Here is a 19,923-nt window from a genome sequence, read left to right on the forward strand (position 1 = left end):
CTCAATTGTTCCTGAATTTCTTTGGGTCTCGGCATGATGTGTAGCTTTTAAGGATCTTCTGGTTGAACTTACTGTGTCAAGCAGCTCCTATTTAAGTGATGCCTTGATTGTGAACAGGTGTGGCAATAATCAGGCCTGGGTGTGGCTAGAGAAATTGAACTCAGGTGTGGACAACCACAGTTATAGTATGTTTTAACAAGGGGGGCAATCACTTTTTCACACAGGGCCATGATGGTTTGGATTTTTTTTCACCTTTAATAATAAACACCTTCATTTACAAATTGCATTTTGTGTTTACTTGTGTTGTCCTTGACTATTGTTTAAATTGGTTTGATGTTCCGAAACACTTAAGTGTGACAAACATGCAAAGGAACAGGAAATGAGGAAGGGGGCAAACACTTTTTCACACCACTGTAGTAGCCCATTATGTGTCACTTACCTGACACAGGAGCCAGCGAAGTCACCGCTGTCCCCTGTAGTCCGCAGCGTCCATCTTCTTCCGGGTATCGCTGCTCCAGCCACTCACAGCGCCGGAGCAGCGATGACGTCACTCCCGCGCATGCGCACGGGAGCCGCCGCTAAAGGTATATCGCCTTTAGCAGCAGCATGCGCATGCGCCGTAGACAGCTGTGACTGTCCTTTAGTAAATATCTCCTAAACCATGTAGGTTTAGGAGATATTTCTTGGACCTACAGGTAAGCCTTAATCTAGGCTTACCTGTAGGTCAAAGTTGGTTGTAAGGGTTTACAACCAATTTAAAAGGATAGTGCACCTTTACAAAAAACCTGTCTATCCACGTAAGGGGTGTTTGTAGATGAAAACAAACTGTGCAGCTCTGGCTAGAGATAAATAATGCCCTTGCTATACAGTTTCTCACAAAAATGAGTACACCCCTCACATTTTTGTAAATATTCTATTCTATCTTTTCATGTGACAACACTGAAGAAATGCCACTTTGCTACAATGTAAAGTAGTGAGTGTACAGCTTGTATAACAGTGTAAATTTGCTGTCCCCTCAAAATAACTCAACACACAGCCAATAATGTCTAAACAGTTGGCAACAAAAGTGAGTACACCCCTAAGTGAAAATGTCCAAATTGGGCCCAATTAGCCATTTTCCCTCCCCAGTGTCATGTGACCCGTTAGTGTTACAAGGTCTCATGGCGCGTACATACGGTCAAAATTTCGGCCAGCAAAAGACTGATAAGAGCTTTTTGATGGAAAATGCGATCGTGTGTATGCTCCATCGGAATTTTGCTAGCCAAATTTCTGCCAGCAAAAGATTGAGAGCAGGTTCTCGATTTTTCCAACGGAAAAAGTTTCTATCGGAAATTCCGATCGTGTGTATGCAATTCCGACGCACGAAAACTCACGAATGCTCACATTCATCAATGAGACAGAAGCTATTGGCTACTGAACTTCTGTGTTTTTTTGGGGGGGGGGGCAGCAAACAGTGCACCCACACATGCTGCCTACTAGCATTTTTCAGACCGAGCAAATACAACACTGCACCGCAGGCCAACAGCGTGTTATTGATGTGTAGTACGAACACCCCACTCCATACTGTGTGACTTTGAGGATTCCATTCTCCAGTCCACTAAGTAACAAAGAGACACCAGGTGTACCAGTCCTTAACGCGGTGCCTTCCCCTTTTGGGGCTGGAGCTGAGTGCCCTCTGTGGGTGGTCTTGGTCGAATCCGCTGTGTGCCTCCACCTTTTGGACCTTTCTGAATGGCCTATGGCAGCAACTATTCCCTGGTTTTTATGATGACCCATGATATTCTACACAAACTACATGACACAAAATGCTTTTTCCATAACCACTTACCCCTGATGAAGAGCATAAATGCTGTATCTTGAAACGCATTGGGTACACTCTGTTGTGCATCTTACTCGACAGAGCAAGTGGTTTACTATATGTCATGCATTGTGCATTCATGTTTATAATTGCATCAATTGTGGTTTTATCATTACACTTTTCCTATTTTCTTTTCTAATAAAATGTATTAATTTTCAAAACTGTTTGTTTTTTGTGGAGCCCTTGCCCCAAAAAGTCCCATTAGAGGAAAACTTCTTTGGTGACAATGCACCCAAAGCCACCCCCCCCCCCAGTTGGTTGGGTCACCCACAACACTTATCTCCAGACCCGCTTCCCCATTGGCCAGGAGGAGAATCAGTGTGACAATAGCGAATATTAATTATGAATAAGCACTCTAGGTAGTGTGAAATGGGTTAGCTTTGCTGTGTTTCATTTGGTGTGTTCCTGTTTTATGAATAAAAGGCATTGAATTTGTTTTGGAGTGCGGCCTTCCAGAGTCTTCTAATTATCTACATTGATTGCATGCCGTTGCCTGCACCCGGGTTCCTTTGTCCCTGGAGGAGCTGCCTTTTGTTTCGTGGACCTGCCTGGAGCGGTTGTGTCTCTTTTATATTAATTTGCTATTGTTACACAACTGGGTGGGCTTGGGGCGCAGTGCCCATTGGAATCTATGCGTCCAGCACCCCGCATGTAGGTGAGCGGGCTGGACGCATGGATAGGGGGGGTGGCCACCACTGACCTTTGGGATGAATCGGCTAATTGAGCTCCAGGACTTATTTTCCAGCGTCAGTACCTGACCTCACGGATTCTCTTCTGGCTGAATGGGCACAAATTTCCACAAATACACATTGAAACCTTATAGAAAGCCTGTTATACCCGCAAAGAGGGGTCCAACTCAATATTGATGCTCATGGTTTCGAATTGGATGCCTAACAAGCTCATAAAGGTGTGATGCTCATTTTTGCAACAATGTTTGGCCATATAGTGTTTGCAGTATATTAATATACCTGTATGTGTAACATTTATAGACAGTGTACATATGCACACATTTACTAATTCAATAAAAAAGCAAAGCCTTTCATATTTGCAACCCAGTGCAAATGACTTTTTATTTCATCAGATATTTCAGACTCAAAGAGATCGGATGATTTGTTCCAAAATAAATACAGGTATCTGGCTAAGGGCAGGAAAAGAATTTCAAAAGATCTCTTTTAAATATCACGCAGTCACACGGAAATCCGAGATTACTAGAACGTCACATATTTATTTACACATATAAGAAATTCATATAAATAGAACCGATGGGTTATGTAGAGATTTGGATGATTGCTCCCTGGTTCATTGCGCTCATGGGATGTTGTTTGCTGGGGGCTTGTCCATAGCATGATGAGTACGCCAGCAGTCCGAGGGATAACACATGTTGTTATGGCTAAGTGGTGGATGGCTGGAATCCGGTGAGCTGAATCCACTCACGCTTCCCTCGGAAGAGCCTGAACTGGCAGCTGCAATACACCACAATTTCGATTGGTTAATTTCTATGTAAAATATACTGAAATGGCCTTATTACATATAAAATATAGCAGACTGAAATGTTAAACCAGAAGGAAGGAAAAAAAAAAGTGTTGTAAAGGGAAAGCATTGTATACCTTAACCACTTCCGGACTGCCGCACACTGATATACGTCCTTATTTGAAGCGGAATATCGTTATTATGGCAGCAGCCAGCTGCCATAATCCCAGTATTCTCTACTTCGGCTGGCAGTCCACTTTCTGATAAGAGTGGTCTCTGCGGTAGGTTTGCCGCAGGATCCCTTTAATCGGCGTTGGGAGAGGCCCCCCCCCCCCGCTGCCCTCCGCCGCTTACCGGAACCGTAGGCAGCAGCGGAGGCGGTCGGATCTTCACCCTTGTTTAGCATGGAGACAAGTGAGGGGAAGATGGCCCCCACCCATCTCCATAACATTGCAGGGCAGAAGCGACATAAAAATGTCACTTCTGCCCACACCTTTTAACCACTTCAGCCCCGGACCAATTAACAGCCTAAGGACCAGAGGTCTTTTTACAATTTCACACTGCACTGCTTTAACTGGTAATTGCGCGGTCATGCAATGTTGTACCCAAACGAAATTAGCGTCCTTTTCTTCCCACAAATAGAGCTTTCTTTTGATGCTATTTGATTGCCTCTGCGATTTTTATTTTTTGCAATATAAATGGAAAAAGACCGAAAATTTAGAGAAAAAATGATATTTTCTACTTTTTGTTATAAGAAAAATCAAATAAACTCAATTTTAGTCATACATTTAGGGCAAAATTTATTCAGCCACATGTCTTTAGTAAAAAAAATGTCAATAAGCGTATATTTATTGGTTTGCGCAAAAGTTATAGCGTCTACAAACTAGAGTACATTTTCTGGAATTTACACAGCTTTTAATTTACGACTGCCTATCTCATTTCTTGAGGTGCTAAAATGGCAGGGCAGTACAAACCCCCCCCAAATGACCCCATTTTGGAAAGTAGACACCCCAAGGAAGTTGTGGAGAGGCATGTTGAGCCCATTGAATATTTTTTTTTTTGTCCCAAGTTTTTTTTGGGAGTCTAGCCACGTACGGCACCCCAAAAACCAATCACTGCCTTCAGGATTTCTAAGGGTGCAAATTTTTGATTTCACTCCTCACTACCTATCACAGTTTTGAAGGCCATAAAATGCCAAAATAACACAAACCCCCCCAAATGACCCCATTTTGGAAAGTAGACACCCCAAGGAAGTTGTGGAGAGGCATGTTGAACCCATTGAATATTTTTTTTTTGTCCCAAGTGATTGAATAATGACAAAAAAAAAAAAGTTTACAAAAAGTTGTCACCAAATGATATATTGCTCACACATGCCATAGTTATATGTGGAATTGCACTCCAAAATATATTCTGCTGCTTCTCCTGAGTATGAGGATACCACATATGTTGGACTTTTTGGGAGTCTAGCTGCGTACGGCACCCCGAAAACCAATCACTGCCTTCAGGGTTTCTAAAGGTGCAAATTTTTGATTTCACTCCTCACTACCTATCACAGTTTCGAAGGCCATAAAATGCCAAAATAGCACAAAACCCCCCCAAATAACCCCATTTTGGAAAGTAGACACCCCAAGCTATTTACTGAAAGGCATGTTGAGTCCATGAAATATTTTATATTTTGCCACAAGTTGCAGGAATATTACAATTTTTTTTTTGCACAAAGTTGTCACTAAATGATATATTGCTCACACATGCTATGGGCATAAGTCAAATTACACCCCAAAATAAATTCTGCTGCTTCTCCCGAGTATGGGGATACCACATGTGGGGGACTTTTTGGGAGCCTAGCCACGTACGGGACACTGAAAACCAAGCACTGCCTTCCGGATTTAAATAAAATGCTACCAAAAAAAACTGTTAGCGATCGCAGGGATCAGGCCTGACTCTGCGATCGCTGCAGTTATGTGTTTAGTGTTTTGTAAGTGACAGTGATCGATCGATACTGCACTTGGGTAGGCTGGGCAGAGGGGCAAAACGCAGGTGCCAGCAGGTATCTGGGCTGATCCCGCTAACAATGTGTTTTTTTGGAACCCTAAACTGCTGGGGATGCTAGTATAGATCTGATCAGATCAGATATTGATCTGTTCAGATTCTATACCACTACGGGAGGTTTATGCTTTGCACGTGGGTGTTAGCGGTACTGGCACTAACCTAGCGCTGCCTGGGGCGACGCAGATCCTGACCCTAAAACCTAATTGATATCACCCGCCGGGTGATCAGGGGGTTAAACCTTTATTGGGTAATAAATGGTGGGTGCCCTGATGCTATAAAAAGCAAACTAACCAGAGTCACCCGTAACACTTATACGGTGATCACTGGTGAAAGGGTTAACTAGGGGCAATCAGGGGGTTCAAATTTTTATTAGGTAGTATATGGGGGTCCCTGGCGCTATATAAAAACCTGACGGGGAACCTAAATAACTAACTGGCTAACCAGCGTCACCAGTGACACTTATACTGTGATCGCTGGTGAAAGGGTTAACTAGGGGCAATCAGGGGGTTAAAACCATTATTGGGTAGTATATAGGGGTACCTAGCGCTAAAAAAACCTGGCGGTGAACCTAAAAAAATAACTAGCTACCTAGCGACACTAGTGACACTAATGCAGCGATCAGAAAAATGATCGCTTAGTGACACTGGCAAAAGGGGGTGAAAGGGTTAACTAGGGGCAATCAGGGGGTTAAAACCATTATTGGGTAGTATATCGGAGTACCTAGCGCTATAAAAACCTGGCGGTGAACCTAAAAAAATAACTAGCTACCTAGCGACACTGATGCAGCGATCAGAAAAATTATCGCTTAGTGACACTGGCAAAAGGGGGTGAAAGGGTTAACTCTAGGGGCAATCAGGCGGTTAAATCTTTATTGGGGGGTGGTAGGGGGCTACCCTGGACCTAACACTAACTGCCCTGACAGTTTTTACTTTTACAATTGACACTGAATGCAGTGATCAGTAAATAAATGATCACTGCAATCAGTGACACTGTGACTGGGGGGGATCGGGGGGCGATCGGGGGGTGATCGGGGGGGAATTGTGTACCTATGTGTACCTATGTGTTAGAGTAGTGTTTGGTGCACTTACTTTTAGTCTTCTCCTCGTAGTCCAGTCAATAAGACCGCCCCGAGGAGAATGACATCACTTCCCCCCTGCCTGTGTATACAATACACAGTGGGAGGAAACTTCTCATTCGCCAGGAGCGATCGAGAGGGGATGGCCAGAAACCAACGGCCATCCCCTCATCCCAGATCGCTCCTGAAGCGAAATGGACCGCCGTATCCAGCGGGAGGGGGTCCAATCGGACCCCCTACCCGCTGGAAGACAAGCACGTACATGTACGTGCTTGTGCCTGTACGTGCCATTGCAATGACGTACATTGGCAATACGGCGGTTCTTAAGTGGTTAAAGTGCCATTTATTTTTTATTTTTTTATGACTTTTTTTTATTGCATTTTAGTGTAAATAGGAGATCTGAGGTCTTATTGACACCAAATCTCATATTTAAGAGATCCTGCCATGCTTTTTTTCTATTACAAGGGATGTTCACATTCTTTGTAATAGGAATAAAAGTGACATAATTATTATTATTTTTTTTAAAACAGTGTACAAATAAAAAATAAAAAGTAAAATATATATTTTTTTTTAATGTGCCCTGCCCCGCTGAGCTCGTGTGCAGAAGCGTACGCATACATGAGTAGAGCCCGCATATGAAAACGGTGTTCAAACTACCCATGTGAGGTATCACTGCAATCTGTTGAGCGAGAGCAATAATTCTAGCCCTAGACCTCCTCTGTAACTTAAAACATGCAACCTGTATAATTTTTTAAACGTCGCCTATGGAGAATTTTAGGGGTAAAAGTTTGTCGCCATTCCACGAGCGGGCGCAATTTTGAAGCGTGACATGTTGGGTATCAATTTAATCAACGTAACATTATCTTTCACAATAGGTCATTCATAGGTTTCATGCATAGGTGTGAATGCAGCCTAATGCCCTGTACACGCAGTCGGACTTTCCAACGGAAAATGTGCGATCGGACTGTGTTGTCGGAAATTCTGATCGTGTGTGGGCTCCATCTGACTTTTTCTGTTGGAATTTCTGACACACAAAGTTTGAGATCTGGATCTACATTTTCCGACAACAAAATCTGATCATTTAAATTCTGATCCTGTGTAGACAATTCCAACGCATAAAGTGCCATGCATGCTCAGAATAAATTACGAGATGAAAGCTATTGGCTACTGCCCTCTTTATAGTCCCGTCGTACATGGTTTTACGTCACGTCGTTCTGGACAATCGGATTTTCCGACAACTTTGTGCGATGCATGACAAATTTGGGCCAAAATCCGTCTGAAAAAAATCTGACGGATTTTGTCGTCGGAATGTCCGACTGTGTGTACAGGGCATAAAACTGCATAGGTGCGAATCCAGCCTTATATTGGCTGCCTGCATGAAGCACCTGGCAGCTTAAGCCCCATAAACAAATGACCCATTCCTGGTGTACGGACCTCAGTACCCATGTAAGTGACTCCTTATACCGCATACTTTATAATATGATCATTTATATGAAAAACCTTCAATTTTTTTGTCCTACAATTTGGATTTCACCAGCCAACTCTGCTTCAGGTTTTTTTATTTCAGCTGTGAATCTCCGATGAATCCACTAATATTGTGAAAATATGCATTAGTTGTAATGCTAGAAGAAAATATATCTTATTTCTTTCAAGTCAAGTCCTTTTATCTTTCAGGCTGCATTGATATCTAAGCAGTTCCCTGCGGAATATCGTCAGAAACCACAGGAAAGCGGCAATAAATCAATCAGTTCTGTTTATATTTGTTGCGTTGTAGCTTTGTGTTATAGAGAAGGCAACATGTGAATTTACTGCACCAACATGCATTTTGGTATCCAAAGAATGTAAGGCTCAAATCCAGCCAATACGTCTTTCCTTAGGGCTTGCTCAAACGTGTGGCCAGTCAGTGATAAAAGCAGGCAGCTGAGTCACAGCTAGGCTTGATTCACACCTATGCAGGGTTCAGTTTGCATATTCCGGGTGCATTTTGCATTTTTTTCACTACACATTTTTGATCCATTGAAGTCTATGGAACCAAAAAACAGAAAACAGACATCTCAAGTATCCCGCGAGGTGCAGGAGACTCCCGCAATTCTACGGCTGCTCCCGTGCACCCGCAATCGCCTCCCGATCTCCCGGGAACAGGGGCGGACTGACAACTCATGGGACCCCCAGGCAATAGGAGATTATGGGGCCCCCAGGCAATCAGACATTATGGGGCCACACAGTATACACAAACACACACACAGTATACAATCACACAGTATACACAGACATGTTTTTATTGGCTGAGAAGGTACTGGAGAGGTGGGGTAGTTATAATCTAAGGATTTTTAGACCAAAAGGATGTCAGTAAGGGACATTTCAGAGACAGATGTAAAAAAAACACAGATTTTTACATACTTTCCCTGGTTTTACTGAGGCTGGCAACCCTGATGGGGCCCCCTAGTGGCACGGGGCCCTCGGGCAGTGCCCGAGTGGCCCAATGGTCAGTCCGCCCCTGCCCGGGAATGATTGGTGTGCCGGGGAACAGCTGTGGTCACCGATCTCATTTGTATTGATTTGTAGCTGACAGCCGCTTCTCCTTCTCTCCCTCCCGAGGCTGATGGCTAAAAAGCTATACAGGGAGATCGGTGTTCACAGCTGTTCCTCCAGCTGCACCTATCATTCCCAGCTGCTCTGTGTGCTCCTCCCCCAGCCCTCTCCCTCTCCTTCTCCACCCCCCCTGTTCTCCTCTGGCCCCCTCCATATCCTTCTCTGCCCCCCCCCCCGTTCTCCTCCGGCCCCCCTCGTCCCCCGCAGCCGGCTCCATCCTCTCCTCTCCTGCCGGTTGCAGGTGGAACTAGTAACTGGACACAACTGTGTTTACTCTGCTCAGTTTATGAATGGACGGGAGCCTCTGTCTCCTGTTCATTCATCTTTAGTGCTGAGAAAGGGATTGGGGAATCTGTGTCCTCAGTCCCTTTGTCTGTCTCAAAGTGGAGATGTCAGAGGACATCTCACCAAAGCCCCCCAAAAAATGTAAAATAAATAAAATAAAATATTGTCAAAAAATTCTAAAAAATGAAAAAGTGTAAAAAAAAAATACAATAAACTACTGACATCACTCTCCACTGTCCTACCAACACTGTCCACTGCCCCAACCCCCTCCCCCCCAAAAAATTATTGTGAAAAAAAAAAATTGGAAAAAAATCAATTATTAAAAATAAAAAAACTACCTGACACCGTCCACTGCCACATACCTCACTCCCCCCCCCCCCCCCCCCAGAAGCACTGTGAAAATAATTGAGAAAGTGATTTGCGGGTGCGACGTGCCAACTCCCTGAAATTCGTTTTTGCAGGTTGGGATGTCTGAGAAAAAAGTCCCTGGCCCTTTCCATAAAAAGCACAGATGTGTACTACATCCATAGGAAACAATGCTAAATAGACTGCAGTATAGACTGCAAAACCTGAAAATTCACAAAAAAAATGTGAACAGGCCTTAAACCACCCGTCCCACCCCCTACTGCCCACCTAAACAAAGACATGCAACCACCCAGTGCTGTACAGGTGCTGCTAAGCAAATCCCATTACAGTTAATGGGGCTGCCAGCCCTGAAATCTCATGCAATGCATGCAGTTGCGGACACAGTGGCTTGACCTTTTTAGGGTTAAAACAGGTAGTGAGGAGGGGACATATAACCTCCCAGCCGCCTATCGACCACCCTCTGAAAATTAAACCACCAACGGGCAGTAAGGGGTGAGAACATTTTGTTTGTTAACTACTTCAGCTCCGGCTTCATGACCTCCCTTCATGACCAGGCCCTTTTTTGTGATACGGAACGGAATTACTTTAACTGACAATTGCCCGGATGTGCGACGCTGTACCCAAATAAAATGTATGTCCTTTTTTTCCCACAAATAGAGATTTCTTTTGGTGGTATTTGATCGCCTCTTTGGTTTTTATTATTTGCGCTATAAACAAAAGAAGACCAACAATTTTGGAGAAAAAAAAAACAATATTTTTTACTTTCTACAATAAAACATTCCCAATAAAAAGATCAAATTTCTTCATCAATTTAGGCCAATATGTATTCTGCTACATATTTTTGGTAAAATAAATCCCAATACATGTATTTTGATTGGTTTCCACAAAAGTTTGCGTCTACAAACTATGGGATATTTTTTATTTTTTTTATAGTACTATCGGTGATCAGCGACTTATAGCAGGATTGTGATATTGCGGTGGACAAATCGGTCACCTTACTGACACTTTTGACACTATGTGTGAGACAGTAACACTAAAACAGTGAGCAGTGCTAAAAATATGCACTGTCACTGTATTAATTAACACTGGCAGGGAAGGGGTTAACATCAGGGGCGATCAAAGGGTTAATGGTGTTCCCTGGGTGTGCTTACTAACTGTGTGGGGGGGGGGGGGGGGGAACACAGGATCAGCACATTTCCCTCTCTTTCTCCTGAATGATTGGCAGGTCCTGGTGGATATCTCTGATTGGCTCCCGCTGTGTTCAATTACAGCAGAAGTGGTTCACTGATGGTGCACGCGCGCCCTAGACCTGGAAGTGTCAGGTGACGCATTAGGTACGTGATTTGACACAGAGCGACCGCCCTGCCGCAGTAAATGTAAGTGGGGCGGCTGATTAGCGGCTAAAGAACTCTGCATCATAAAGAATTGCCATTTTTAATTAAAAACATTTGTTTATATAATTTTTCATTCTTTGCTACATCTCAGTGCTGCTGTCTTCCTGAACCCTTTTACCGCCACGCCCTGTCTAAATGCACAACAGCAATGCTTGCATGGCAGTTCTTAGTTCTCAGGGTGTCCACCTAGCTCCTCCATTCACAGAAGCCGTACTAACAGCAATTTCACTGGGGACAATTCAAAAAATATTTTTGCCCAGAGTTGGGCTTTAATTGCTAGCAATAGTGTGATTGGGCTCCTAAAGATCGCCCGTGTACTGTTTAGCTAAGAGATCTTAGACTGGACACCCAGATCTGACAAAGAGAGAAGCAATAGTTGAGGGAAAAGTAGAGAGTAGCTTCTTTCCATTCCTTGTAAATAAAGCATACCACCTTGCTAGTGTAGAGCATGCTGCTAGGTACATTTTTTTGGCTCCCCTGTAATCGGTGGAACAGAGATTGATTATCTAGGGCTGCTCAGTGTTTCACAGGCTGCTGTTCTATTACCCCCCACCCTCTCGTCTTCCCAGAGGATTCTTTAAGTATAGTGGAAGGAAGGACAAAACAAGTAGCCTAAATATTTATGGAAGTCCAGCCAATCCCTGGGAGGTGTGCCCAGAAGGTGGAGAGAGCTCATAAATAGCCAGAGGCTTGAGCAGCAGTGCAGTGTTCCTGGGTCCAGTCCTGCAGAATGAGACCCCTTGTGGGGGGGGGGGGGGGGCTCTGCCCCCTGTGTGCAGAGTCTTAGAGGAAGAATTGTGTTAGACACAGAGGTCCCAGCTAGGCTTAACTGGGGGGGTTGGGAGAATCTCAGTGTAGAGGGGCAGGAGGAAGTTGGAGGGAAAGAGTCCAGCTGTCCTATTGGGGTGTGAGGCTGATGGATATCAGCAGGAGACATTTGTGGATCCTGTGGCCGAGTGAGTAGATGACACCCAGATCTGGAGGATAAGTGACTGTGTGTAGCTTTTACCTCTGGAAGAAGTACAGATCACCAACAGCATAAAAGATCCTGTGGGACATTCAGCAGTTTGTGCACTGCAGGCAGAAATGTAGGAATATTCAAATTATTTAGTTCCACAGTTTTTGGCTATCCCATGCCCCCTCTCCCTATCCTACTTCATCGTTCCCAATAAAAACCCTAAAAGGAACCCACAGACTGTTTTTTCAGCCAGTGAAAGAATGAAGAATGAAGAAAATGCTTGATGTCTGGCTGTGCGTGGCTAAATGTGGAAATAGGACCGAATTTACCAGTGGCTCCTTAGGGGGTAAGCTACAAAAGCATTAGAAAATTTCTAAATTTGCATCACAATGATGAAAAAATATTTCAATAGTAACACGTCCTTTCAAATTTGTAAAGCATGCACAATGATCTTAACTTTACTCACTTAAGAAAACGTTGGCCTCCTTTTCATGGAGGGGTTCTGCCCTACAGCATCTCCAGGGCATGTCAGATCCATGCTGGGGGCTGAGAGAACCGCGGCCCGAGGAGGTGGAGGAACACCCGCCTAGAGAAACAGCACTGCTAGCACTGCTCCTGGAGCCCACTGACATGGAGCGAAGTGGAGGAGGAGATGTGGGGAATGGTAAAGCAATGGCTGGGGGAGAGTGTAGATTTTCGTCTGTGGAAAGAAAGGTGGAAAAGAATAATTACAGTAATAATTCACAACTTTCATTGGGTTCACTAACATGTCTTGTATTACCAATGTCCACCTAGAAACACAGACGTGGTAATTAGTAAATTTATAAAAAATTAAGTCAATGTTACATCTTTATGCTTAAAACAACGAGTTTCCCATCTTCTTAAAGGTGGTTCAACATAAGATGTAATATTTTCAAGATTTACATTCTGAAATAAATTCTAAACAAAGAAGAATGTTTTTATTCCTGAAATGTGAACTCTTAGGCCGCGTACACACGCGGGGACTGTTCACCCAACTTTGTCCGTCAAACAGTTTCGGCAAACAGTCCGCTCAAAATTAGCATGGACGGACATGGCCACACACGACGGACGAACAGTTTGCTGAAACCGTGCGCGATGACGTGAACGGCACGTACGACGGGACGAAAAATACGACGTCCTATACACTGCATTATAACTTTCGGCGTGTAAATCCTTTCTGAGCATGCGCGGAACTTAGTTTGACGAACAAGCCTACACACGAGGGGACTGTTCGCTGAAACAAGGTTTCAGCGGACAGTTTTTCGGAATTTCCGAAAAACCTTGTTCAGCGGACTGTTCGCTGAAACTGTCCGCTGAAAGCCCACACACGAGCGGACTGTTTGCCGAAACACTGTTCAGCGGACAAAGTTGGGCGAACAGTCCCCGCGTGTGTACGCGGCCTTATGCCACGTACACACGAGCAGGCTTTTTGACAGCAAAGGTCCGTCGGACAATTCGATCGTGTGTGGGCTCCATCGGGCCTTTGCTTGCCAAAAATCTGGCGGACTTTACAAATAGAACATGTTTTAAATTTTCCCCGGACCGAAAAATCAGTTCGTGTGTATGCTAGTCCAACGGACAAAGGGCAGCTATTGGCTATTGGCTATGAACTTCCTTATTCTAGTCCGGTCGTACGTCATCACGTTCAAATCCGTCGGACTTTCGTTTGATTGTGTGTGGCCAAGTCCGTTCATTAAGAAAGTCCGTCGGAACTCCGCCGAAAGTCCGTCGGAAAGACCGTCAGAACCTAGTCCCTCGAAAAGTCTGGTCGTGTGTATGCGGCATTACTCAATGTTCTTCCACCATTAATAAAGTTATGGAAGACCTGAAGTACAGAGATAACTTGGTTTCTTCATAGGACCTTTTAATGCCACGGATGCTTGGCAATTGGACCGTCAATAATGAAAACACCCTTCAGGAACCCATGAGCCGGCCCCTACACCATTATAGTAGTGATGCAGAGCCAGTGGAAGGAATCATAACCGAAAGAGTTGCTGGAGGCCAAAGATTTTAGCAACCTTCTCTCTTAACCACAGCAGAGTTTGGTGGTGAGCATAGCAGGAGAGGTAAGTATTATTTTCTTGCTTTGCGAAGGGCGCTTTCTGTTTACCTTTTTTAAAAAGCAACAGTGGCTTTAGGAAATGAAAGGGGCTATTAGGCCCAAACACTTACCCTTTCTGTTACCCTAACACTAACCTTTAATGCAATATTATTACTTACCCTACCTGTAGCTCTAACACTAACCTTTACTGTAAGACTGTTACCCTCCCTGTAAACCTAACTTCTGACACTGCCTACTGCTCTTCTAACAGCAGCCACTACCCTACTAACATCATTCACTACCCCCTCCCCCCAAAGCATTGTGAACATTTTAAAAAAAATTGCAACAAATAATAAAACAAACATTTCAAATTTGCTTTTAAAAAATGAAGGGCTCGCGTTTTATTTTATTTATTTTCATAAAAAGGGCCACCAAAATCTTCAGCTCCAGGTCCTACTTTGCCCTGCCTCACGCAAACTCTCCCTGTAACCCTAGTATCAACCTTACTTGTAACACACTTACCCTCCCACTAACCCAAACTCTTTATGTAACTTGTAATTCTAACTTGGACCCTTCATGTAACTCTCACACTTAGCTTCATGCATAAATAACACTAATCCTCTCTGTAACCCTAACATTAGACCTCCTTGTAAATCCAACACAAAGCCTCTGTGTAGTCTTAACCCCTCTTTTACATGGATGAGGTGGTAAAAAAAACAAGCGGTGGAGCCACAGTTTTACTCCCCTCTGACTGCCCAACTAAAACCTAACACTTGGGGGGGTCTATATAATGCTGCGTCTGCTATTGTTTGTATGGCAGTAAATTCAACACTGCTTGTCAAGTTGAATGGAGCCGTCAGATTCACCCATTAAAGTCAATAGGGCACGTTAGTTCCATTCAAAATGGTAATTTGGCAAAGAAAAAATGAAGAAGCAGCAGTATCTCCTTCTGAATCCATGAAATCTACTCTTTGAAAATCATTCCACCACAGATCGCTTTCAGCTACAGTGTGAATACTAACCCTCCCTAATTTAAACTTAGACCTTCTTTAAATACTCGCTTCTCCTGCATTGACATTCTCCCTGCTAAGGACTGACCCTTCCCGTGCTGAAAGATCCCAGCAGCAGAACTATGGTGCCCGAATCTCCTTTGTTGCCCTCAGCTAACATCGAACTGAGCTATAATACGGCTATGCCACACCTGTACAGAAATTTAACCGAAAGAGCAGAATTCACACATTGTCTGAAATCCTTCTATTCCAAATATATTACCTGCCCCTCCGGTCAGAGGGATGGCCCTGCTACTGATGGCTGCTTCGCTTGGCTGGATGTCAGTGAAAGGTTTACATCCCAGACCTGAGAACGCTCGCTCCTGTCTGCGCATCTCTGCGGTACAATAATGCAGGGGGTTAGTAACTTGGGAATAAAGCAGAAAAAAATGAAAGGCTATATAATAAATTGTCCCATCCTTCTATCCTTAACCACTTCCAGGCCGGGCCAATTCTGGCATTCCTCTCCTCACATGTAAAATAACATCATTTTTTTTGCTAGAAAATGACTTAGAACCCTCAAACATTATATCATTTTTTAGCAGAAGCCCTAGAGAATAAAATGGTGGGCATTGCATATTTTTATGTCACACAATATTTGCACAGCAGGTTTTCAAATTTAAAAATTAAATAAATAAATGTTGATGAATATTAATGCACAAAAACACAATATAATACCCAATTGTTCGTAAAATATCAAAGAGGATGTTATACCAAGTAAATACACACCAAACATGTTATTCTTTATAATTGCGTCCACCTAAAATCTCTATAGGCAATGCTTTAAAAGCTTTTACAAGTTTGAGTTTAACATTAAGTATGAGGTCGGGCGCTACAATGATTGCTCTTGCTCTGACGTTCGTGGCGATACCTCACATGGGTGGTGTGATCGCCTTTTTCAATTGCGTGCACATTCCTACGTGCACATTCGCGGGGCCTACGTGCACATTCGCATTTGCATGTGAGTATGGGGGAACAGGGGCACTTTTTTACATTTTATTCTTCTATTTATTTCAAAACAGGACAAATATAAACAAAGTAAGATTTAAATCAATATCTCAATGAATACTAGAAAAATTTCCAGAATTTTGACAAAACTTGAGTTTTATAGAACATTTGTTTAGCTCATTACATGAAAGTAAGGTTAATATAACTTAGATTACAAAATTAAATTTTTACGAATTAGTTGATTCAAAAATGAATACATCCCACATCTAGTATTTTGTATGACCTCCATTATTTGTAAGGAAAGCACCAAGTCTTCTAGGCATGGAATGAACAAGTTGGTGACATATTGCAACATTAATCATTTTCCGTTGTTCAAGAACGACCTCTTTCAGAGCCTGGTTGCTGGATGGAGAGTGATGCTCAACTTGTCTCCTCCGAATTCCCCATAGGTGTTCAATTGGGTTCAGATCAGAAGACATACTTGGCCCCTGAATCACCTATACCCTGTTCTTCAGCACTGGCCTTAGATGTGTGTTTTGGATCATTGTCATGTTGGAAAAGTGCACGGCGACCAAGGGCACAGAGTGTTGGTAGCATCTTCTCTTTCAATACAGAGCAGTACATCTGTGAATTCATGATACCATTAATGAAAGGTAGCTCCCCGACACCAGCAGCACTCATGCAGCTCCACAGAAGGACACTGCCACCACCAGGTTTTACTGTAGGCACCATGCATTTTTCTTTGTACTCCTCACCTTTGCAGCGCTATACAGTTTTGAAGCCATCAGTTCCAAAAACATTTATCTTGGTCTCATCACTCCAGAGTACAGAGTCCCAGAAGTCTTCTTTTTCAGCAAAGGCACTGGAAAATTCTAGGCAGGCTTTTTTTGTGCATGGGCTTTAGGAGAGGCTTCCTTCATGGACAACACCCATGCATGCCATTCCTCTGCAGTGCACGCTGTATTGTGTCACGGGAAACAATCATCCCAGTTTGGCCTTCTACTTCTTTAGCTAACTGCAGTGAACTTGCATGCCAATTTTCTTCAACCCTTCTCATCAGAAGATGCTCCTGTCAAGGATGTCCATGGACGGCCTGGACGTCTCTGTGAGATGGTTGCAGTTCCAACTTTGTTGAATTTTTGCACCTCTTTTGTTCCAGTATTCTGACTGATAAGTAAATCTTTGCTGATCTTCTTCTAGCCTTCACCTTTCTTGTGTAAAGAAATGCTTTTCTTTCTCAGGTCTTGTGGACTTTCTCTTCCAAGTGGTGCCATTGCTGCCAAGATGAAATGGGAAGGGGTTTTCTTTGTTAAGTGATGCCCTTTCATAATCAACTGTCTACTGGACACCTGTTTAATGAATAATTAGATCCACCTGTAGTTGAACTCTTGTTAATTAGGATTTTGTTTGTAGCTTTGCTTCTAAGGATACTTTCATACTGGTGCGGTTCTGGCGTTAGTGGTGAAGCTCTGCTAGTTTTAGTAGCGCTTTACCATTGTTATAGCGGTGCTTTTCGGCTGCTTTCAACCCCAGCTAGCGTCAGAAGAAAGAGTTAAAGCGGGAGTCCACCGGGACTCCGCGTTTTTTTTTTTTTTTTAACGCCAGCAGCTACAAATACTGCAGCTGCTGACTTTTAAATAGTGACACTTACCTGTCCAGTGCGCCCGCGATGTCGGCACCCGAAGCCGATCGCTCGCTCGTGCCGCCGCCATCTTGGGTATGGGAATCAGGAAATGGAGCCTTTCGGCTTCATTTCCCGGTTCCCTACTGCGCATGCGCGAGCCGCGCGGCGCAATCCGGACGGTCCCCGCTGCCTCTGGGAGCTGTGTGTTTCCCAGCAGGCAGCGGGGCACTTGCTGAAGGGGGCGGGCGCTTGCGGAAAGGGGCGTAACGTACGCCCCTTTCCGCAGAGAGCTAGCCCGGAAGTGGGTGCAGTTACCTGGATTATCCAGGTAACTGCACCCCCCTCCCCCCTGAAAGGTGCCGATTGTGGCGCCGGAGGGGGGGGGATTCCGATGAGCGGAAGTCCATTTTAGGGTGGACCTCCGCTTTAACAGCGTTGTGTTGCGGCGCTGCCGAAGCGTTTTGCAGGCACTTTGTCAGCCCTGCCCATTCATTTCAATGGGAAGGTTGTTTTGGGAACGGCGCAAATGGCGCACCGCGTAAAGATACTGCTTGTGGGACTTTTATTCCAATTCTGGAAGCGCACCGCCCCAGTGTGAAAGCACTCAGGCTTTCACACTGGGGAGTTATGAGGGACACTTTTTACAGGCACTTTTTTTTGCGCTAAAATGCCTGAAAAGAGCCCCAGTGTGAAAGTACCCTAAGACTTTTATTGGGGTGTATTCATTTTTGCAGTTTGAATGAATTTTTACGCAAAATACTTTTCTTGTGTTAAAATAAACAAATCTTGGTTACAATCTATGGGCAAAATTTGTGGGAGCATTTTGTAGTATAGTGTCCAATAGAAAATATTGATTCTGAAAGGAAAATAAAGGATTTTAAAGTGTACTCATTTATGCTGAGCACTGTGTATGTATGTATGTATATATATACTCACACACAGTTTATATATATATATATAGCACCCTGGAGTTTAGGCAGGGTTATGCCGCGTACACACGACCGGACTTAAGTCCGGCAGACTTTCGACGGAGTTCTGACGGAGTTCTGACAGAGTTCTGACAGAGTTCTGACAGAGTTCTGACGGAGTTTCCGAATGAACAGACTTGGCCACACACAATCACACCAAAGTCCGACGGATTCGAACGTGATGACGTACGACCGGACTAGAATAAGGAAGTACATAGCCAGTAGCCAATAGCTGCCCTCGCATCGGTTTTTGTCCGTCGGACTAGCACACACACGAGCGGATTTCTCGGTAGGAACTGGGTCCGGCGGAGTTCTGGCAGAAAAATTTGAAACATGTTCCATTTCTAAAGTCTGTCAGACTTTTGCAAATCAAAAGTCCGCTGCAGCCCACACACGATCGAATAGTCTGCCGGAATCATTCCGTCAGACTTTTGATGTTGAAAAGTCTGGTCGTGTGTACGCGGCATTACTCTTTCCAAATGTACTTGCCAGGAATAGTTATCCTGGTTGATTGATAGAGATCTATTGATTTCTCCCTAAGTTTGGCCTTGTTGCACTTTCCTCTTCTACCACTAGGTGGCCAGGTACTTGGTGGTACTAGATATGAGAAGGGCAACGCAAGGTCAGATTATGGGTATATGGGATATCTCAGCCAATGGGCAGGGGTTTTCTTGGATACCTTGGCCTACTGGGAGAGCCTATATATTTGAGTGGAGTGAATTGATGTTCTGAACCACCTGAACAGCTGCCTGGGTGGACGTGTGTTGTATTGCCTGGGCTGCTAGGCCAGAGTTTGGGCCTATCCCGGGCACACCTGGCTGCTAGGCTGTCTAAGGGCCAATCCAGAAGCAAAAAAGCAGCACAGGGTTGGGACTGCGGCTTGCAGTCCAACCAAAAGTTACCCGGCCGGAGAACCTGTTGTGGTCAGAAAGATAGAGGGGAAGCTGTTGTAAGTAAGGGACCATCAGCCTAATTACCAGGGACCACAGTGAGTAACTGAAGCGAGTACTGGAGCAGCATTCTCACCAAACGGGGACGGTGAAGAATCGGTAAACTTCAGGACTGAGCAGGTCAGTGGGGTGAAGTCTGAGAGGTATCTTGAGTGCCTAGCTTGGGACCCAGCAGAGAGACAGAAATGGGAACAAGATATGGGTCCGATAGTTGATGAGCTGTGGGACAATGTCCTTGAATCAATACTAGATAGCTCACTGAACACATCACAAAG

General features: G+C 44.2%; 1 protein-coding gene across 3 annotated transcripts in view; it reads right to left on the minus strand.

Annotated features, from left to right (window-relative positions):
- Positions 1–2,895: 2,895 nt before the first annotated feature.
- Positions 2,896–19,923, minus strand: part of KIAA1755 (KIAA1755 ortholog) — a 133,891-nt gene continuing 116,863 nt past the window's right edge. For all 3 annotated transcript variants that reach the window (XM_077459049.1, XM_077459048.1, XM_077459050.1), the window contains exons 19-21: positions 15,382–15,495; positions 12,514–12,747; positions 2,896–3,321 (exon numbers count right to left, since the gene is read on the minus strand). In XM_077459049.1, coding sequence (XP_077315175.1) covers positions 3,167–3,321; positions 12,514–12,747; positions 15,382–15,495 — 503 coding nt within the window. In that variant the 3' untranslated portion in view covers positions 2,896–3,166. The remainder of the gene's footprint in view (positions 3,322–12,513; positions 12,748–15,381; positions 15,496–19,923) is intronic.

This window comes from Lithobates pipiens, unplaced genomic scaffold (genome assembly GCF_037356315.1).
Source record: "Lithobates pipiens isolate NorthernLeopardFrog02 unplaced genomic scaffold, aLitPip1_a1.2 Scaffold_28, whole genome shotgun sequence".
NCBI classification, from domain to species: Eukaryota; Metazoa; Chordata; class Amphibia; order Anura; family Ranidae; genus Lithobates; species Lithobates pipiens.